We start from the raw sequence: 16,392 nt of genomic DNA on the forward strand, positions 1-16,392 counted from the left end.
TCGATCCAAAGAAGGTTGTCGACCTCAAACAAAAAGGCGATAAACAAATGGCTCAGCAAAAGAAAACGATCGAGCCGAAGAAAATCGACCCGAAAAAGGCGACATCAAAGAGCGTCGATCCGAGACCATCGGTTCCGAAATCCACACAAGGCCATAATCGACCCAAAAAAGACTGTCGAAACGGGAAAAAGTACGGCCCGAAGAAACAGGCACTACCGAAACAAACTGTAGTACCAGAAAAGAACATCGGACCGATAAAGTTTGGGCTCCCACAAAAACAAAGGCGGTCGACCCCAAAAGCGGCATCGAACCGAAACAAACCAAGCAAAAGACATTGGCAAAAACAACAAGAACTGCTGAACAGGAGGTCTTGCATCCAGACCCTGAATCAGTTGAACAATCAAAACTTTACATTGACCCTAACTCTGGGAAACTCACTCCCTACAAGAGGAAGATCAGACCAGAGACTCAAAAAGACACTTACACTATACCACTCAAAAAGAAAAGGGACTGTTCTACATCACCTATTCTATTTGAGCCTATTCAGCCAACTAGGCCTAACCCATACACACCCACACACTCAGATGAAGAGGTGGATGAGTAATATGATCAAGAATACAGCTACCCAGTAGACACTGACCAAGACAGTCATACTCAACCATGGGCTGATCCAGTACATCCCGGTGACTCTCAACCCATTCCTGATACACCTGCATACCCTGCTAGGCCTTCCCCTACAGAGGACACAGCTTCTTTTAATTCCTTAATCGAAAGGGCAGCCTCCATCACAATGTGGACATGCATTCAGACCCTGTGGGGGAAGATTTCCTCTTTGACACTTTTGCCACATCAGAAAGATCTGTTAAAACACTGCCTATGTTAAAAGGGGTACTTAAACATGCAGGAGACATATTTAAAGACACCACTAAGGCAAGGGTCATTAACCCCAGAATAGAGAGGAAATACAGGCCAGCGCCACTAGACCCTACATTCATTAAGGGACAATTGCCTTTGGATTCTTTAGTGGTGGCCAATGCACGTAAACGTGCAAACTCACAAACAACTGGGGATGCTCCACCTCCCGACAAAGAATCAAAGATCTTTGAAGCATCAGGGAAAAGGGTAGCCGCACAGGCAGCTAACATATGGAGAATATCTAACAACCAAGCCCTGTTAGCTAGGTATGACAGGGCACACTATGATACCTTAGAGACACTTCTCCAGCATTTCGCCAACACTTACAAAGAGCAGGCTGAACAATTAATACAGGAGGGAAAGCTAATCACTAACGCCTCCATTAAATGTGCCTTAGACGTAGCAGATACAGCTGCCAGGTCTATTAACACCAGTGTTATGATCAGGAGACATGCGTGGCTCCGCATTTCTTGTTTTAAAAACGAAGTCCAAACCACTTTGTTAAACCAGCCAGTCAATCCTGACTACTTATTTGGTCCAGGAACAGATACAATACTGGACAAAAAGTCTATGTGAGCCCTACAGTCACAACAACATAGAGGATCCTTTCGTCGCTCAAATTACAGGGGGGCTGCAAGAGGCAACTCATCACAGCAGAACACAAGCTACAAAGGAAACACACAAACCACCTACAATAAAAACAATAGAGGTGGATACCGCGGCAATAACAACAAAGGCAGAGGACGAGGGAACAACACTACCAGATACTCTACCGATACAAAACAGTGACTCCTTAGCGCTACCCCCACACCATATAACACTGGTCGGGGGACGATTACAACAATTCCTGCCTGTCTGGCAAAACATCACTACAGACAAGTGGGTAAGGCAAATTATCCAAGATGGCTATTGCCTAGAGCTAACCTCCACACCACCCAACATACCTCCAAGACAACGTCCTATGTCTGTAGAACACCTCAACTTATTGCAGCAAGAAGTCATCAGCATGCTGCAAAAAGGGGCCATAGAACTAGTGCCATTACAACATCAAGGTACAGGGGTATATTCACTATACTTCCTCATCCCCAAAAAGGACGGGTCTCTCAGACCAATATTGGACCTCAGACCCCTCAATCACTACATCTTATCAGAGCATTTTCATATGCTCACTCTACAACAAGTGTTACCACTGTTGCAGCAAGGAGACTTCCTCGTAACCTTGGACCTCAAAGACGCATATTTCCATATCCCGATACATCCTGCTCACAGGAAGTATCTCAGGTTCACGCTTCTAAATCAACATTACCAATTCAAAGTCCTTCCATTTGGTGTAACAACAGCTCCAAGGGTGTTCACAAAATGCCTAGCGACAGTTGCGGCACATTTAAGAAGACAACATATTCACGTCTATCCGTACCTGGACGACTGGCTAATACTAGCAAAGTCAGCCCAGCAATGTGCCAGCCACATGTCCCAAACTATTCGCCTCCTGCACAGTCTAGGCTTCACGTTAAACTACCAAAAATCTCTCCTTCAGCCATCCCAGGTACAGCAGTACATGGGAGCAACAATAAATACTCTAGCAGCAAAAGCATACCCAAACACTGCAAGAATAAACGGTATGCAGCTACTGATCCAGAAGTTCAAGCCCCAACACTCACTCTCTGCCCGAGTGTTTATGCAACTCATAGGCATGATAGCTTCGTGCATCTTCATAGTCCCTCACACGAGACTACACATGCGTCCGCTACAAGAGTGCTTAGCACGGCAGTGGAACCAGGCTCAAGGACAATTGAAAGACCTAGTGTTGGTGACCAGTCGTGCATACAACTCTCTGCATTGGTGGAATCCACAAAATCTTTGCAAGGGACGACTGTTCCAAGAGCCTGTACCACAAATAGTATTAACAACGGACGCATCCCTCATAGGATGGGGAGCCCATGTCCTTCAGTACACAGTGCAGGGCCTATGGACACCACAACAGAAGAAAATGCACATCAACTTGCTAGAGATGATGGCAATTTTTCTCTCAATGAAAGCGTTCAAAGTACATTTATGCAACAAAAACGTGTTGATCCGGACGGACAACATGACAGCAATGTACTACATACAGAAACAGGGAGGAACACACTCTCCACAGCGATCACATCTAGCCCAAAGCATGTGGAAGTGGGCCATTCAAAGAAACATTTTTCTCATGGCGGAACACCTCCCAGGCAAAGACAACCAAATAGCGGATCTGCTCAGCAGACACAGCCAACAGATGCACGAGTGGGAGATTCATCCCACAGTGCTACAACCATACTTCCAACAGTGGGGACAACCAGAGATAGACCTGTTCGCCACAAGGGAAAACGCAAAATGCCAGTACTTTGCCGCCATGTTTCCACATCCGCAGTCGCAGGGCAATGCGATATGGATGAACTGGTCAGGCAGATTTGCGTACGCTTTTCCCCCAGCACCGTTAATACCGCTAGTGGCACGCAAACTACGCCAGCATTCACTGACACTAATCCTGGCTGCTATATATCAATCTAGGCAACAATCCTAATAGAAGGTCGGAAAGGACTGAGCTACAACATTGGTATTTGTTAAAAGCGGGTACAATTTTATTCAAAGTTTTATCAAAACACATAAATTAAAAATACAAATTCACTATTTGCAATTAACACATATAGCTCAAAAAATTGAGAATACAACACATTATTAAAAAAGAGAGAAGATCCAATACAGTATATGGATGTACATAAAATAAACACAGTTTAAGAAAAAATGTGGCAAATTTTAATCTCTACGCGCGTTTCGGCGAACCAGCGCCTTCTTCTGGAGCAGCCACGATAATATCTAAAAAAGGGAAAAGGAATATCGTACAGGAGAAACATTATATACAATATTGTTTGAATCTTAGTTTATACTACATAAATACTCTACATTCCAATGTTAATCTTGTAGTCTCAGACTTTCCATTATATAATGACCTAAACACTTTGATAATACAACAATTCTATTACAGATTTCATTTCCTTGCCATAATAGTATTTACAAGATTTATTTGTCTTGTAGGAATTCAAACCACTCTATAAAGACCCAGTTAGGCGACTGTAGTGGATCGATGTTTAGAATGTGCCCATTCTATTTTATCTGTAACAAAGGTCACAGAAAAAAATGGATATATTACTTTGAGATTACACTCTCTAAAGCTGGAGATGAAAAAATTCCTAGATGGATAGATATTTCAAAGATTCTGATATACTTCTCTTTATAGCGGGCCATGTAACTCTTGATAGTAAATAATACACATGGAGCTTGAGATGGTAGCCATTATCAAACCATTATCCTAGCAGGACCCTGGTATTTATCTAAGATGCGTGTATTTAATGAATAGGGTCACTTACATAAAAAACTTAGGTTATAATGGAGAATCGATGAATCAATCTGGTTTATGTATAAGGGGAATATCCTCTCATAATTTCTTGGTGAAGATATTCTAAACCTAAAGAACACAATAAAGGAACAACATAAATTTATAACCCGGTCCATGATTATTTCAAAACAGAGGTTCATTAAGAGCAGGAATTGGTATTTACCTATTTTAATTTGAGTACATGGATGAATTTCCAACAGAAGATGATGCTTTGAGTTGGTATCAGGTTTTGGTTTATTTTGATTTTGTATTTCCTAAAGAAATTATTACATTTTTCAGTTGTTATTGAATTAAAATAACTAAGGAATTGTAAATACGAATTCACACAGTTATCACTCAGGAAGAAGAAATTACCTGAATTAGAAAAGAGGGGTTCATTTAGACCCGCCGACCGGAAACAAGACGTGATGGCCACAAAAATATTTATTTATTTGGTGCCACAAGTGATATATATATGCAATCCTCCTGATGTGGGGATTTTCAATAATGATGATTTCCTATATTTTAAACGGAAAATATTCTATAATAAGCGTCTGTTCAATACAGTGGTTAAATAACAACATGGTGACCTAATAATCAAGAGGTAAACAGCTAATAGTTACCTTTTTGGCTTTTACTCCAATAAAGTTGGTTCACTGTGATTAAAATAACTCCCTGTCTGAAAAAATAAATAAATAAAGAAATGGTGTAAACCACTGATGACTAAGAATACCGAGTTAGCTATAGAGCGACTAGGCTACAAGTAATAAGCCTAGGGCTTATGTGGTCTTACCCGATCGATATCAACAGGGCTCCAGGTTTCCGGCGGCGGGACACGGGGGTTCTGTAATCCTTCCACGAACGGTAGCGTTTTAAAAAACGTCTTGGGCTGCCGTTTTTATATCCTACTTAATTGAAGAATTGTTGTTATTTAACCACTGTATTGAACAGACGCTTATTATAGAATATTTTCCGTTTAAAATATAGGAAATCATCATTATTGAAAATCCCCACATCAGGAGGATTGCATATATATATCTCTTGTGGCACCAAATAAATAAATATTTTTGTGGCCATCACGTCTTGTTTCCGGTCGGCGGGTCTAAATGAACCCCTCTTTTCTAATTCAGGTAATTTCTTCTTCCTGAGTGATAACTGTGTGAATTCGTATTTACAAATCCTTAGTTATTTTAATTCAATAACAACTGAAAAATGTAATAATTTCTTTAGGAAATACAAAATCAAAATAAACCAAAACCTGATACCAACTCAAAGCATCATCTTCTGTTGGAAATTCATCCATGTACTCAAATTAAAATAGGTAAATACCAATTCCTGCTCTTAATGAACCTCTGTTTTGAAATAATCATGGACCGGGTTATAAATTTATGTTGTTCCTTTATTGTGTTCTTTAGGTTTAGAATATCTTCACCAAGAAATTATGAGAGGATATTCCCCTTATACATAAACCAGATTGATTCATCGATTCTCCATTATAACCTACGTTTTTTATGTAAGTGACCCTATTCATTAAATACACGCATCTTAGATAAATACCAGGGTCCTGCTAGGATAATGGTTTGATAATGGCTACCATCTCAAGCTCCATGTGTATTATTTACTATCAAGAGTTACATGGCCCGCTATAAAGAGAAGTATATCAGAATCTTTGAAATATCTATCCATCTAGGAATTTTTTCATCTCCAGCTTTAGAGAGTGTAATCTCAAAGTAATATATCCATTTTTTTCTGTGACCTTTGTTACAGATAAAATAGAATGGGCACATTCTAAACATCGATCCACTACAGTCGCCTAACTGGGTCTTTATAGAGTGGTTTGAATTCCTACAAGACAAATAAATCTTGTAAATACTATTATGGCAAGGAAATGAAATCTGTAATAGAATTGTTGTATTATCAAAGTGTTTAGGTAATTATATAATGGAAAGTCTGAGACTACAAGATTAACATTGGAATGTAGAGTATTTATGTAGTATAAACTAAGATTCAAACAATATTGTATATAATGTTTCTCCTGTACGATATTCCTTTTCCCTTTTTTAGATATTATCGTGGCTGCTCCAGAAGAAGGCGCTGGTTCGCCGAAACGCGCGTAGAGATTAAAATTTGCCACATTTTTTCTTAAACTGTGTTTATTTTATGTACATCCATATACTGTATTGGATCTTCTCTCTTTTTTAATAATGTGTTGTATTCTCAATTTTTTGAGCTGTATGTGTTAATTGCAAATAGTGAATTTGTATTTTTAATTTGTGTTTTGATAAAACTTTGTATAAAATTGTACCCGCTTTTAACAAATACCAATGTTGTAGCTCAGTCCTTTCCGACCTTCTATTAGGATTGTTGCCTAGATTGATATATATCATCCATTTGTTTTCCCTGGTCTAGGAACTACATTTCCGTGTACTCAGGGGGTCCTTGATAAATATTTACACTAATCCTGGCTGCTCCAACATGGGCGAGGCAACCATGGTACATCCTACAACTATCCGTGGTACCTCATCAAAGACTGCGGCTAACACCCACTCTTCTCACTCAGAGCTGTGGAGACATACAGCACCCAGATCCGCAACAACTGAACCTTGCAATCTGGCTCCTGAAGTCTTAGGAGTTTGGGTACCTAAACTTACCTCCTGACTGTATGAACATTATCAAAGAGGCAAGAAAACCTACTACCAGAGCTTGTTATGCTGCAAAGTGGAAGGCTTTTGTCATTTACTGTAATAACAATGACATAAACCCACTAGATGCTTCAACGCAAAATATCATTTGCTATCTTTTGCACCTACACCGTTGCAATCTAGCTTATTCATCTATAAGAATACACTTAGCTGCCATTGCAGCTTATCTTCAAAACAGACAGCATGTTTCGCTGTTTAGAGTGCCTGCAATTAAAGCATTCATGGAGGGACTCAAAAGAATAATCCCCCCAAAACACCCACCTTCACCTGTCTGGAACCTAAACATTGTCTTAACCAGACTAATGGGACCACCATTTGAACCATTGCATTCATGTGAATTACAATTTTTGACATGGAAGGTGGCTTTTCTAGTAGCAATTACTTCGCTTAGAAGAGTTAGCGAGCTACAAGCTTTAGGAGAGTGGGGTCTGCAATCCCATGGCCACCCCAGATTTTTGCTTTTTGCTTCACTGGTTTACGACTTTCCCTGGCTGCGGGCCTGCTAATCAGACCCACAGCCTAGCTGTTCTCTCTCTAAAAATACAACCATGTACCCTAGGTGCATTTACCAATTGGTACTGGGCCACCTTATCAGTCCCTGTACAGTATACCTTGGGTATCCAGGGCATAGGTGTACCCAGGGCCTACCAGGGGCTGCAGCATGTATTATGCCACCCCTGGCGGGCCATCCAAAACAGACACAACTGGCTGCACGACAGCTGGGGCAAGGTGGTGTAATCACCCTTTGCTTTAGATATAGTTCCCTATATCTAAAACCTAAAATGGACACATATATTCCTGTCAGTCACTCCTATGGAAGGCCTTCTCAATCCTGAAGGCAGAGTGCTTGGAATTATGTGAGATGGTGCTCTGGCATGAGCTGAGCCCGTTTGCAGCTTGCGGAACCAAGTCCTAATAGCTGTTCCATGAGAACGCTATACCATATACTCTTAAGTGCATTATAATCCTCGCGGTTAAATGCTAACTCTGGTATAACATTATCAAAACATGTCGAGTAAGGTGTCATACGAATTGGAATACTACCCCCTCGCCAATTCTGGCGACGGGGGTAGCATTCCACCCTTCTAGAGGGACACGACATGTATGTAACTGTGAACCCCGGTTAAAGTTAACTCGAGCCTCAGCATCACAAGATGGATGCTGCCACCACAGACACAAGTCTGACCTCCTGCTGCTGGGAGTCCTTCCAGCTAGGGAGGCTCAGACAAAGGGTTTCCTGCCTTGGGAGGTGCTAGCACCACCCCAGACAGGATTTTGTGTATTAGGTAGGCCAAGGCTGAAAGGAATGAGACATGCCTGGGGCACACAAGGTGCCCTGTGCATACACCGGTTCCAACCAGTTGCTGGGTCACTCCAGCCCCAGCTCTGGCGGGAAACCGGACAAAAGATAGGGGGTGTAACCACCCCCCTTCCTTGTCCCACCCAGGGGAGGGACCTAGTCATAGTGCATCCCCCTTTAGCTGAATAAAGGTAGGAGCTGGTCCCGTTCCCAGTTAGATTAATCTTGACAACTTCCACGAAGAAACTCTTGACCTTCGACCTCCTGAACCTCAAAATACTGAAGAATCTCCCCTATGGTCAGGGAGTGACCATCCTGCTTCGCAGGCACCATCAAGCTCCTGTGCGGTTTGCTGCAAGTCCTTCTTTCCCGGAATCTGACGACCCAGCTCAACGAGACCCGGACCTCCAGACCCCTCTGACCTCTATCCACAGCACAGCTGGGACCCGTGGGTGCGACGAGCAACGTGGAGACGGACATCTTGAAGAAACCTGCCCAGCGCTTCTAGCACGACCACCGAGGGACCCTCGAGTAAGTGCATCAGGGACTGAGAAGCCCCACACCGACACAGCACCTGCAACCAAGACCAGCCCCCCAGCCTCCACGAGATCTGCGTGGGGCCCTTTTGCCTGGTTGCTGCTTTTCCTGTTGTCTTGTCACTTGCCGGCTGGCTCGTGACCTCTGAGACGACGACCCGAAGATTTCAACACTGCTAGTCTGGTCCCCCAGACTGGCCCTTGCTTCCTTGTGAAAGAGAAGCACCCTGGACCCTCCTGGTCCGCACCAGACGCCATCTTTGTTCCACTGCGTGGCTTGCACTAGCCAAGGCCTGTTGACCAGATCGACGATCCAACACCGCCATCAGCAGCAGACTACGTGGTACAGCTCGTGCCTCCAGCCTGGTCGTAAAGAACAGCTCCTGGTCCGCGCAGCTACAGAGAGAAGCGACCCTTCCTTCCCCTGAACGCGGCGACAGCATCTGGTTCCCTCCTGGTTCCAGCACCGTCACTGGCTAGTGACCAAGACTCTGTCCCCTTCCCTTTCAGGACTTCTCCTTCCTAGTTCCATCCTTGGAACCACCGGACTCCTCCATCTGGCTGCCTGCCAGCAACTCTTTGTTTCAGGCATCACCGGGATCAACGCAGCGAACCCGACACCACTTCAGCCCTATGCACCCGCAGCCTGTGGGTTAGGTAACTAAAGCTTCTAGGTGCTGAAGTCAGTGTTCACTATCCTAGTGTCCAGGTCCACTGTTGTTTTCCCTCCATCCAGCCGGGTTCGTCTGGAATCCGTAACATTGTAAACTGTAGCATCCATAGACGGTGGTACGCATCCTGCGTGAGAGTTTCCACTCTGCACGTGAGTCCCGTGGGCCTCCTGCTCCTTACTTACCTAGTTCGTAGCGTAGTCCCAGCGATCCTCCAGTCTCTGGATCTCCTTTCTGTACTTTCCTTCCTCGCATTCCATTGTTTCTAGTATATGGTTTGCCGTGCCTCTAAGGCACACGTGTAAATATTGTGCTAACTCGTATTTCCTTCTTAGTATTGTCATGTGCTTAGCCCTCTGATTCATAAAGAGTTCAGAGGTGTTATTAATAAATGTATTGTTTATTTTCATAACAACCTGTGTGGTGTCCTTTCATCTGGTATTCAAGGGGTTATATTGTGGTAAAACAGCTGGCTTCACATGCCAAAAGAGTTTAGCCTAAGACTGCTTTGTCCATGCTACCATTAGGATAGCTGGTCTATAAGGTTGACTTACAACCAATCACCATAAGGGTTGTTTGGACTGATACAAGGTGATCACTAGAACTAGTGAGCACCATATATCAGGCCAACTTCTCACACAAGCCCTAACTATTCAAGAGCCATTTATCCAAATTCATGCAAATAGGGTAGTTCTTAGAACAAACCCTAAATGTATGCCCAAGGTGGTATCCCATTTTCATATCAATCAGACAATAGAACTGCCAGTGTTCTTTCCAAATCCACAGTCAGTACCTGAAAGGGCTCTACACACACTAGATGTCAAAAGAGCACTTCTATACTGCATTGATAGAACTAAGGTTTTTCGAAAGACTAAACGGTTGTTTGTTGCCTTTTCACCACAACACAAGGGCAACCCCATTTCAAAATCTGGGTTGGCCGGATGGATAGTTAAATGCATTCAAATATGTTATCTAAAAGCAAAACGCACTTTAACAGTTCCCCCAAGAGCGCATTCTACACGCAAACTAGGGGCATCCATGGCTTTCCTAGGAAACATTCCTCTAGAGGAAATATGTAGAGCAGCCACATGGTCTACCATACATACTTTCACAAAACACTATTGTGTAGATGTACATTCCAAACAGCAAGCGGCTGTAGGGCAGGCTGTTCTAAAAACTCTGTTTCAGACTGCTGCAGCTGGCACAGGTAGCCTCCGCTAAGGGAGAGACTGCTATACATTCTATGCAGAGATGTGAATTCAGCAGCCCACATGCCTCGAACGGAATATGCTACTTACCAGTATGCATCTGTTATTGGCATGTAGGGCTGCTGACATACACATCGCCCACCCTCCTCCCCGGTGCCCGTCGCAGCTGTAGTATTCTTTCTTACTTTCCTGCATGGACATCTCTTACTGTACCATACTCTCTCTGCCACATTGGCGAAAAACAATCTGAGGATGCCCATGCGCACTGTAGTCCAAGGGAGGAGCCACCTATCTCGTGATACTTCGAAGACTCTTCCAGGACAACAATGTGCAATCATCCGGACCCAACACTAGGCGGCGATCTATGCACAGATGTGAATGTCAGCAGCCCTACATGCCAAGAACAGATGCATACTGGTAAGTAGCATATTCCTTCACTTACCTGCACCAGGCCTGGCTTAGGTCTAGAAATAAAATAAATATTTTTAAACAAACACATTGGTCTGAGTTCAGTCTTTGAGTACGTGGCATCATTACTTGCCTGAGTATGTACATTAAATGCTTAACATTACCCTCCTATAAAGCCTTACTGCTCGCCCACACTACCGCCATTAGAGAGTGAGATATTATCTACTTTTACCTCTGCCTACCTTTGGGGTTTCCCTGGACTCTGTGCACACTAGGCCTACTTTGGTATAGTATTTACAAAGCCAGCTTCCTACACTTTCTGCCTGTACCACTTCTGCCTCGAGTGCTCAAGAAGATGAATGGCGACCAGACCAAAGTTATTCTTGTGGCTCTTGCCTTGGCACGAAGAGTTTGGTACCCCTAGCTCCTGAGCATGGCCATCAATCCTTCAATCGGACTGCCCCTTCGGAAGGATCATCTGTCGCAGCAGCAGGGGGGTGGTTCTTCACTCGAGTCTGTCCAGTCTCCACTTCCTTGTGTTGAGATTGAGCCACGACAGTTGACAGCTTTTGACCTTCCTCCCGAAGTCTGTAATGTCATCTTGACACTCAGGCATCCCTCCACTAAATCGGTATACGTCTGTAGATGGAATACGTTTTTGCTATTTTGCACAGCAAAGACTGGATCCCTTTTACGCCCCTCTTTCAGAGGTCCTTTTGTTGCATTTACTTCCTGTGGCCCAGCAGGGTTCTGCTCTGGGCACTCTCAAAGGCTATCTTGCTGCTATCTCTGCTTTTCTTCGGCTGCCAGATCAACCATTCTTATTCAAGTATCCTAATGTTAATAGATTATTCTATTTCCTCCATCTCCTTTTATAATGCCCCATTGGGAATTAAACTTGTTCTCCCATATCTTTTGTAATCCCTTTGAGCCTCTTCATAACAGTACTCTGTCTCCTTACTCTCAAAACTACCTTCCTTATGGCCGTTACCTCTGCTCGCAGGGTGAGTGAGCTTCAAGCTCTGTCTTCTAAGCCCCCTTTCTTCTCTGTGCAGTCGGACAAAGTGGTGCTTAGAATGAGGCCTTTGTCCTACATGAAACAGTGTACTTTAAGAAGAAACAATCTATCACTCTGCCACCCTTTTTTCCACCGTCTGCACCCTTCCAAGGAGGAGTAGAGACTCCACCATCTGGACCCTAAACCTGCGCTGTCATTCTACCTTGACCACACCAAAGATTTCCGGGTGGATGATCAACTCTTTATTGGATAGGATTTAGGCTTGGAGAGAGGTCTGTGCCTGATAATCAGTAATAATATCCAGGATAATAATTCCAAAGTACAATGTTCTTTTTAAAGCATAGTGTACTGTATTTATTATTAAAGGATTACATTTATGGGGGCCACTTCCAAAGCTTCTTGTTTATAGTCATTCAATCTGTATAGAGGAGCGGAAGTGAAAGAAGGTATGAAAAACCCAGCTGTGCTTATGTCAGTTAGGCGCAGCACAGCCCTAAACTATGCAAAAAGAAGAGGCAGAATTAATGCATTTAAAGGAAAAACTCGTACATTGTTTGGGATTAGCCACTAAAAAAAGAACTGAAAATCCCACCGTTATCGTCAAGCCCATAAAGCTGTTTTAACTAGATAGGCCCCGGGAATGTTTTGTTGGGCGGGCGTCAGAGAGCCAAGTCGAAGATTCAGACTTTCAATGAAAGCGCACTACGAGTCCCTATCGGAACAAGGAGGTCATCATATGTAGTGTATGATAAGGGCGCCAAGAGATTAACTTTAACGTACTTACTGCCGTGCTTCTACTTAAGAATATGGTCTCTGCGGCCCCGAGAAACAGTGCTCACTCGGCCTGCGCACGTTTCTCCTGACTAAATAGGTCCCGAGGACCCGACCTGAGAGTGACGTCTGAAGCGTGTTATCGTTCGTGACGAGAAGTTGAAGGGCATAGAAAAGATACTGCAGGCGGCAGTATCAATCACAATACATATTAAGTCTTTTACTAGATTACATCAATAAATAAATACAATTGGTGAAATTACAACATCAAAGGCAGTAAAAAGCAGGAACAGAATTATTTAACTAAGCCAGTAGAGGTGATAACATAGGTGGAGAGAATAGAAGAGTTACTGCGGCCGTTTAATTTCAATCGCAGTAACTAAAACAAATGAATTAAGGTGTAGCACCACATTAAAGAAAAGTATTCCTTGTGAATGTTAATTATTATGGAAGGGAAGAATGATGCTTCGAAAGAAAGAAGGCATGTCATTTCAGTGTCTGAAATCATAGATGTGTTCTGTTCAGTGACAGGTAGTTGAGACGCATCGAAGGAAAAACAGGCTGTGAAATTTCGTTTGCAAAGACAAACTTAATATTTTTTATGCACTGGATAATGTCAGTAATGGAAAAAGGTTACGGGCTTCTAACATTAAAACGCACTAGAACGCAAAAAATGAATTTCTAGAATAGTAAGAGAAAGCCAGCTGACAGTGAAGTTATTACTGCGATCAGTGAATCCCAATCCCTGTAACAAAGGTATTCCATTTCAGGTGTGGTATCAACGTTCGAAAAGCAAAGATTATTATATACTCATTTGTTTGAAACCGAAGTAAAAAAAACATTTTGGATTCCTGACAAAAAAGGAAGATTCTGTATTGGGAAGACCGGGGGATGGGAAGAAAGAATGCCCATCGTGGTGTGTCTAGAGGATAAAGTTCACACCAGTGAAACGTTAGTAGTGAGTGGTGATGGCACCAAACACGATTAGAATGGTGACAGGCCAAAAGTGCCTTCTCGATTATATCATGTTTCAGAGAAAGCCACATTTTGTGACAAATGGAGAAGGGGGAAAAGAGCCAAACCCTCCCCTAGGAATATGCTAATAAAAAAGGGTTTCTTTCATGATTCAAGTACTATAGGTAGGATGGTACTGGCGCACTATTATAGGGACTCAGTGTGATCATGCCAGTAAAGCCAGTAGTGCATTTCTGCATCTTTGTTAAATCCAATGGTCAGTGTCCATGTATAAAATATAATTACTTTCTTTGGATATGTAGGTGCCAAGAAAGTCTGGGCTGTTCAAAAACGTACCTTCTCTTGATTTGTTGTCTTTTGCATCAAGATATGCTATGCTTTAGCAAAGGAGGATCTTCCAGTGGGGTTGCGTAGTCCTTCTACTAGGCCTACGCCAGCAACCACAGCATTGTCACGTGAAGTCCCACTCCTTAATATCTTGCAGGCGGCAACGTGGGCATCTCCGCACATTTTCTCCAGACATTACTGCCTGGACAGCCAAGTCCGGAGGGATGGCTATTTTGCCTGGTAGGTCCTGCAGGACTTGCTCATGTTAACTTGGTTTGCAAACCCTCCTCTGGGAGTGGTATTGCTGGGTTATCTATTCTAAGATAAGGACTCTACAACCAACTATTAGATGAACAAGTTACTTACCCTCGGTAACTGTGTATCTGATATGTTAGTTGTAGATTTCTTACCGCCCCATACATGCTCCCCGCTTTGCAAACTGATTTCTAGGGATATGGACTCCCTTACAGTGCCCCAGTTGTGGCGCACCTGGTCATAGTCTTTCATGGCTCTGCGCTTCAGGCGTGGAAAGTTGTGTCAGAACTTATGTCAGCACGTAGGGGCGGCGTCTAAGTAGGCACCGCAACGTCATCCCAGCAACCATGCAGAGTCGACCGAGACCACCTACCAACACGCAGGTGTACAATTAAAGAAAAATCTCTAGATCCAGATTGACGCCTGGGGGAAAATCTAAGGTTAGGAATCTCCAACTAACATATGTCTCTTACAGCTACATCATTACTGAAGGTATGTAACTTGCTGCTCAGGCCTAGCCACTCACTAGATGAACGCAAAGGAGTGCAAACCTAGTATATGAATGACATTTTTGTAATGGGTTTTGAAGTTTTTAAACTGCTTTACCATTAGTGTACCAAGGATTCTAAGACATCTACCTCAATATCTTGAAAGCATGGTAACCAATAAATCTGATAAAATCTAGAGACAGGTGTTACAGAGAACATTGCATCTCTTCAAATTAGCAAGTCATGAGAATCTCTACCTTTTCTGTCTAGTTATGCATTTAACACATTGTCTCCTATTCTTGTCAGTAGGATTCTTTCCATCAACCTTTTCATCAGTCTTTGAATTTTTAATGTTCTCCTAATTTTATTCTTTATGGCGTAGCTAACCTTTTTTTTCCCACTTTGTAGGATGTTTCAGCCAGTTCCAAAGCCTGAAGGGCGTCCATTAGTTATGGTTAACAGCCCACGTGTAGCAGCTCCTCCACAGAGACTATCTTCGCTGACTGCAATTGAAATACCGGATCTTTCAGCACCTGTTCCTGTTCCCTCTCCTGCTCCAGTTTCTGATCCTGACATCGCTCAGGTGCCTGCTCATTCCATGGTTACCCAGGATCCGCTCATGGTCCCCTTTCCCATCCCTCCACCATCTCTACCTGTTACACAGCATCCTCCTGCCTCTGTACCTGCCCTGACCATAAACATTTCTGCAACTACTACAACAGTTACTTCACTCCTTGGTCCCGTTTCCACTCCTCAAGGTGAGTTTTTGGTGTATTATTGTTTTCTTTAAAACAAATAACACTGAAGCATAATGGGATCAAATACGCTGACAATCCATCCAAGCACTGCACATTGTTGAACTCCCAAAAAGGTGGTTTTCTCAGCTCTAGGTAATGTTGCATAGTAAGTTGGTCAGTCTAGTATATACCAATTGGCAATATTGCAACAGCAGTAATCTAGAGTTAACTACTAACATGCTTACCAAAACCTAGCAAGTCATTGCAATATTGTGTGCATGCCCTCTTGGGTTAGAGCAAGTCCCTTTAACCCAAGCATGCAAGTAATGGGTTTGAACACACCAAGCGAAAGTAGAGTATTTTGGCACTAGTTGGTACAACTAATAAGTTACAGCAATCTCTTAACCACAGGAACATCAAACAGAATTTTGATTCATAATTGTTCTACCATGGGAAATGTGAGACCAAGTAATCAGTGGTTTTGATAAAATAGAAACAGTCCCCTTAAAACCATAAAGGACTTCAGACCCCCTGTGATTCACTTCATATTATGTGCATACCATGTGCAAGAATGTACCAGTTTGTGGTTCTCTAGATATCCTCCTTTTCTGGAGTGGACTATCTTATGCATTTTGGTGTCGAGTAAGTTCTGTCCAGGAACTCATTGCATTGTACAGT

General features: G+C 43.0%; 1 protein-coding gene across 4 annotated transcripts in view; it reads left to right on the forward strand.

The window, feature by feature from the left end:
* SRCAP (Snf2 related CREBBP activator protein) overlaps positions 1 to 16,392 on the forward strand; it is a 1,816,344-nt gene that overhangs the window by 960,410 nt on the left and 839,542 nt on the right. For all 4 annotated transcript variants that reach the window (XM_078652845.1, XM_078652844.1, XM_078652847.1 and 1 more), the window contains one exon: positions 15,386 to 15,735. In XM_078652845.1, the coding sequence (XP_078508971.1) occupies positions 15,386 to 15,735 (350 nt within the window). The remainder of the gene's footprint in view (positions 1 to 15,385; positions 15,736 to 16,392) is intronic.

The sequence above is a fragment of the Lissotriton helveticus genome, chromosome 7 (genome assembly GCF_964261635.1).
Source record: "Lissotriton helveticus chromosome 7, aLisHel1.1, whole genome shotgun sequence".
Classification (NCBI taxonomy): domain Eukaryota; kingdom Metazoa; phylum Chordata; class Amphibia; order Caudata; family Salamandridae; genus Lissotriton; species Lissotriton helveticus.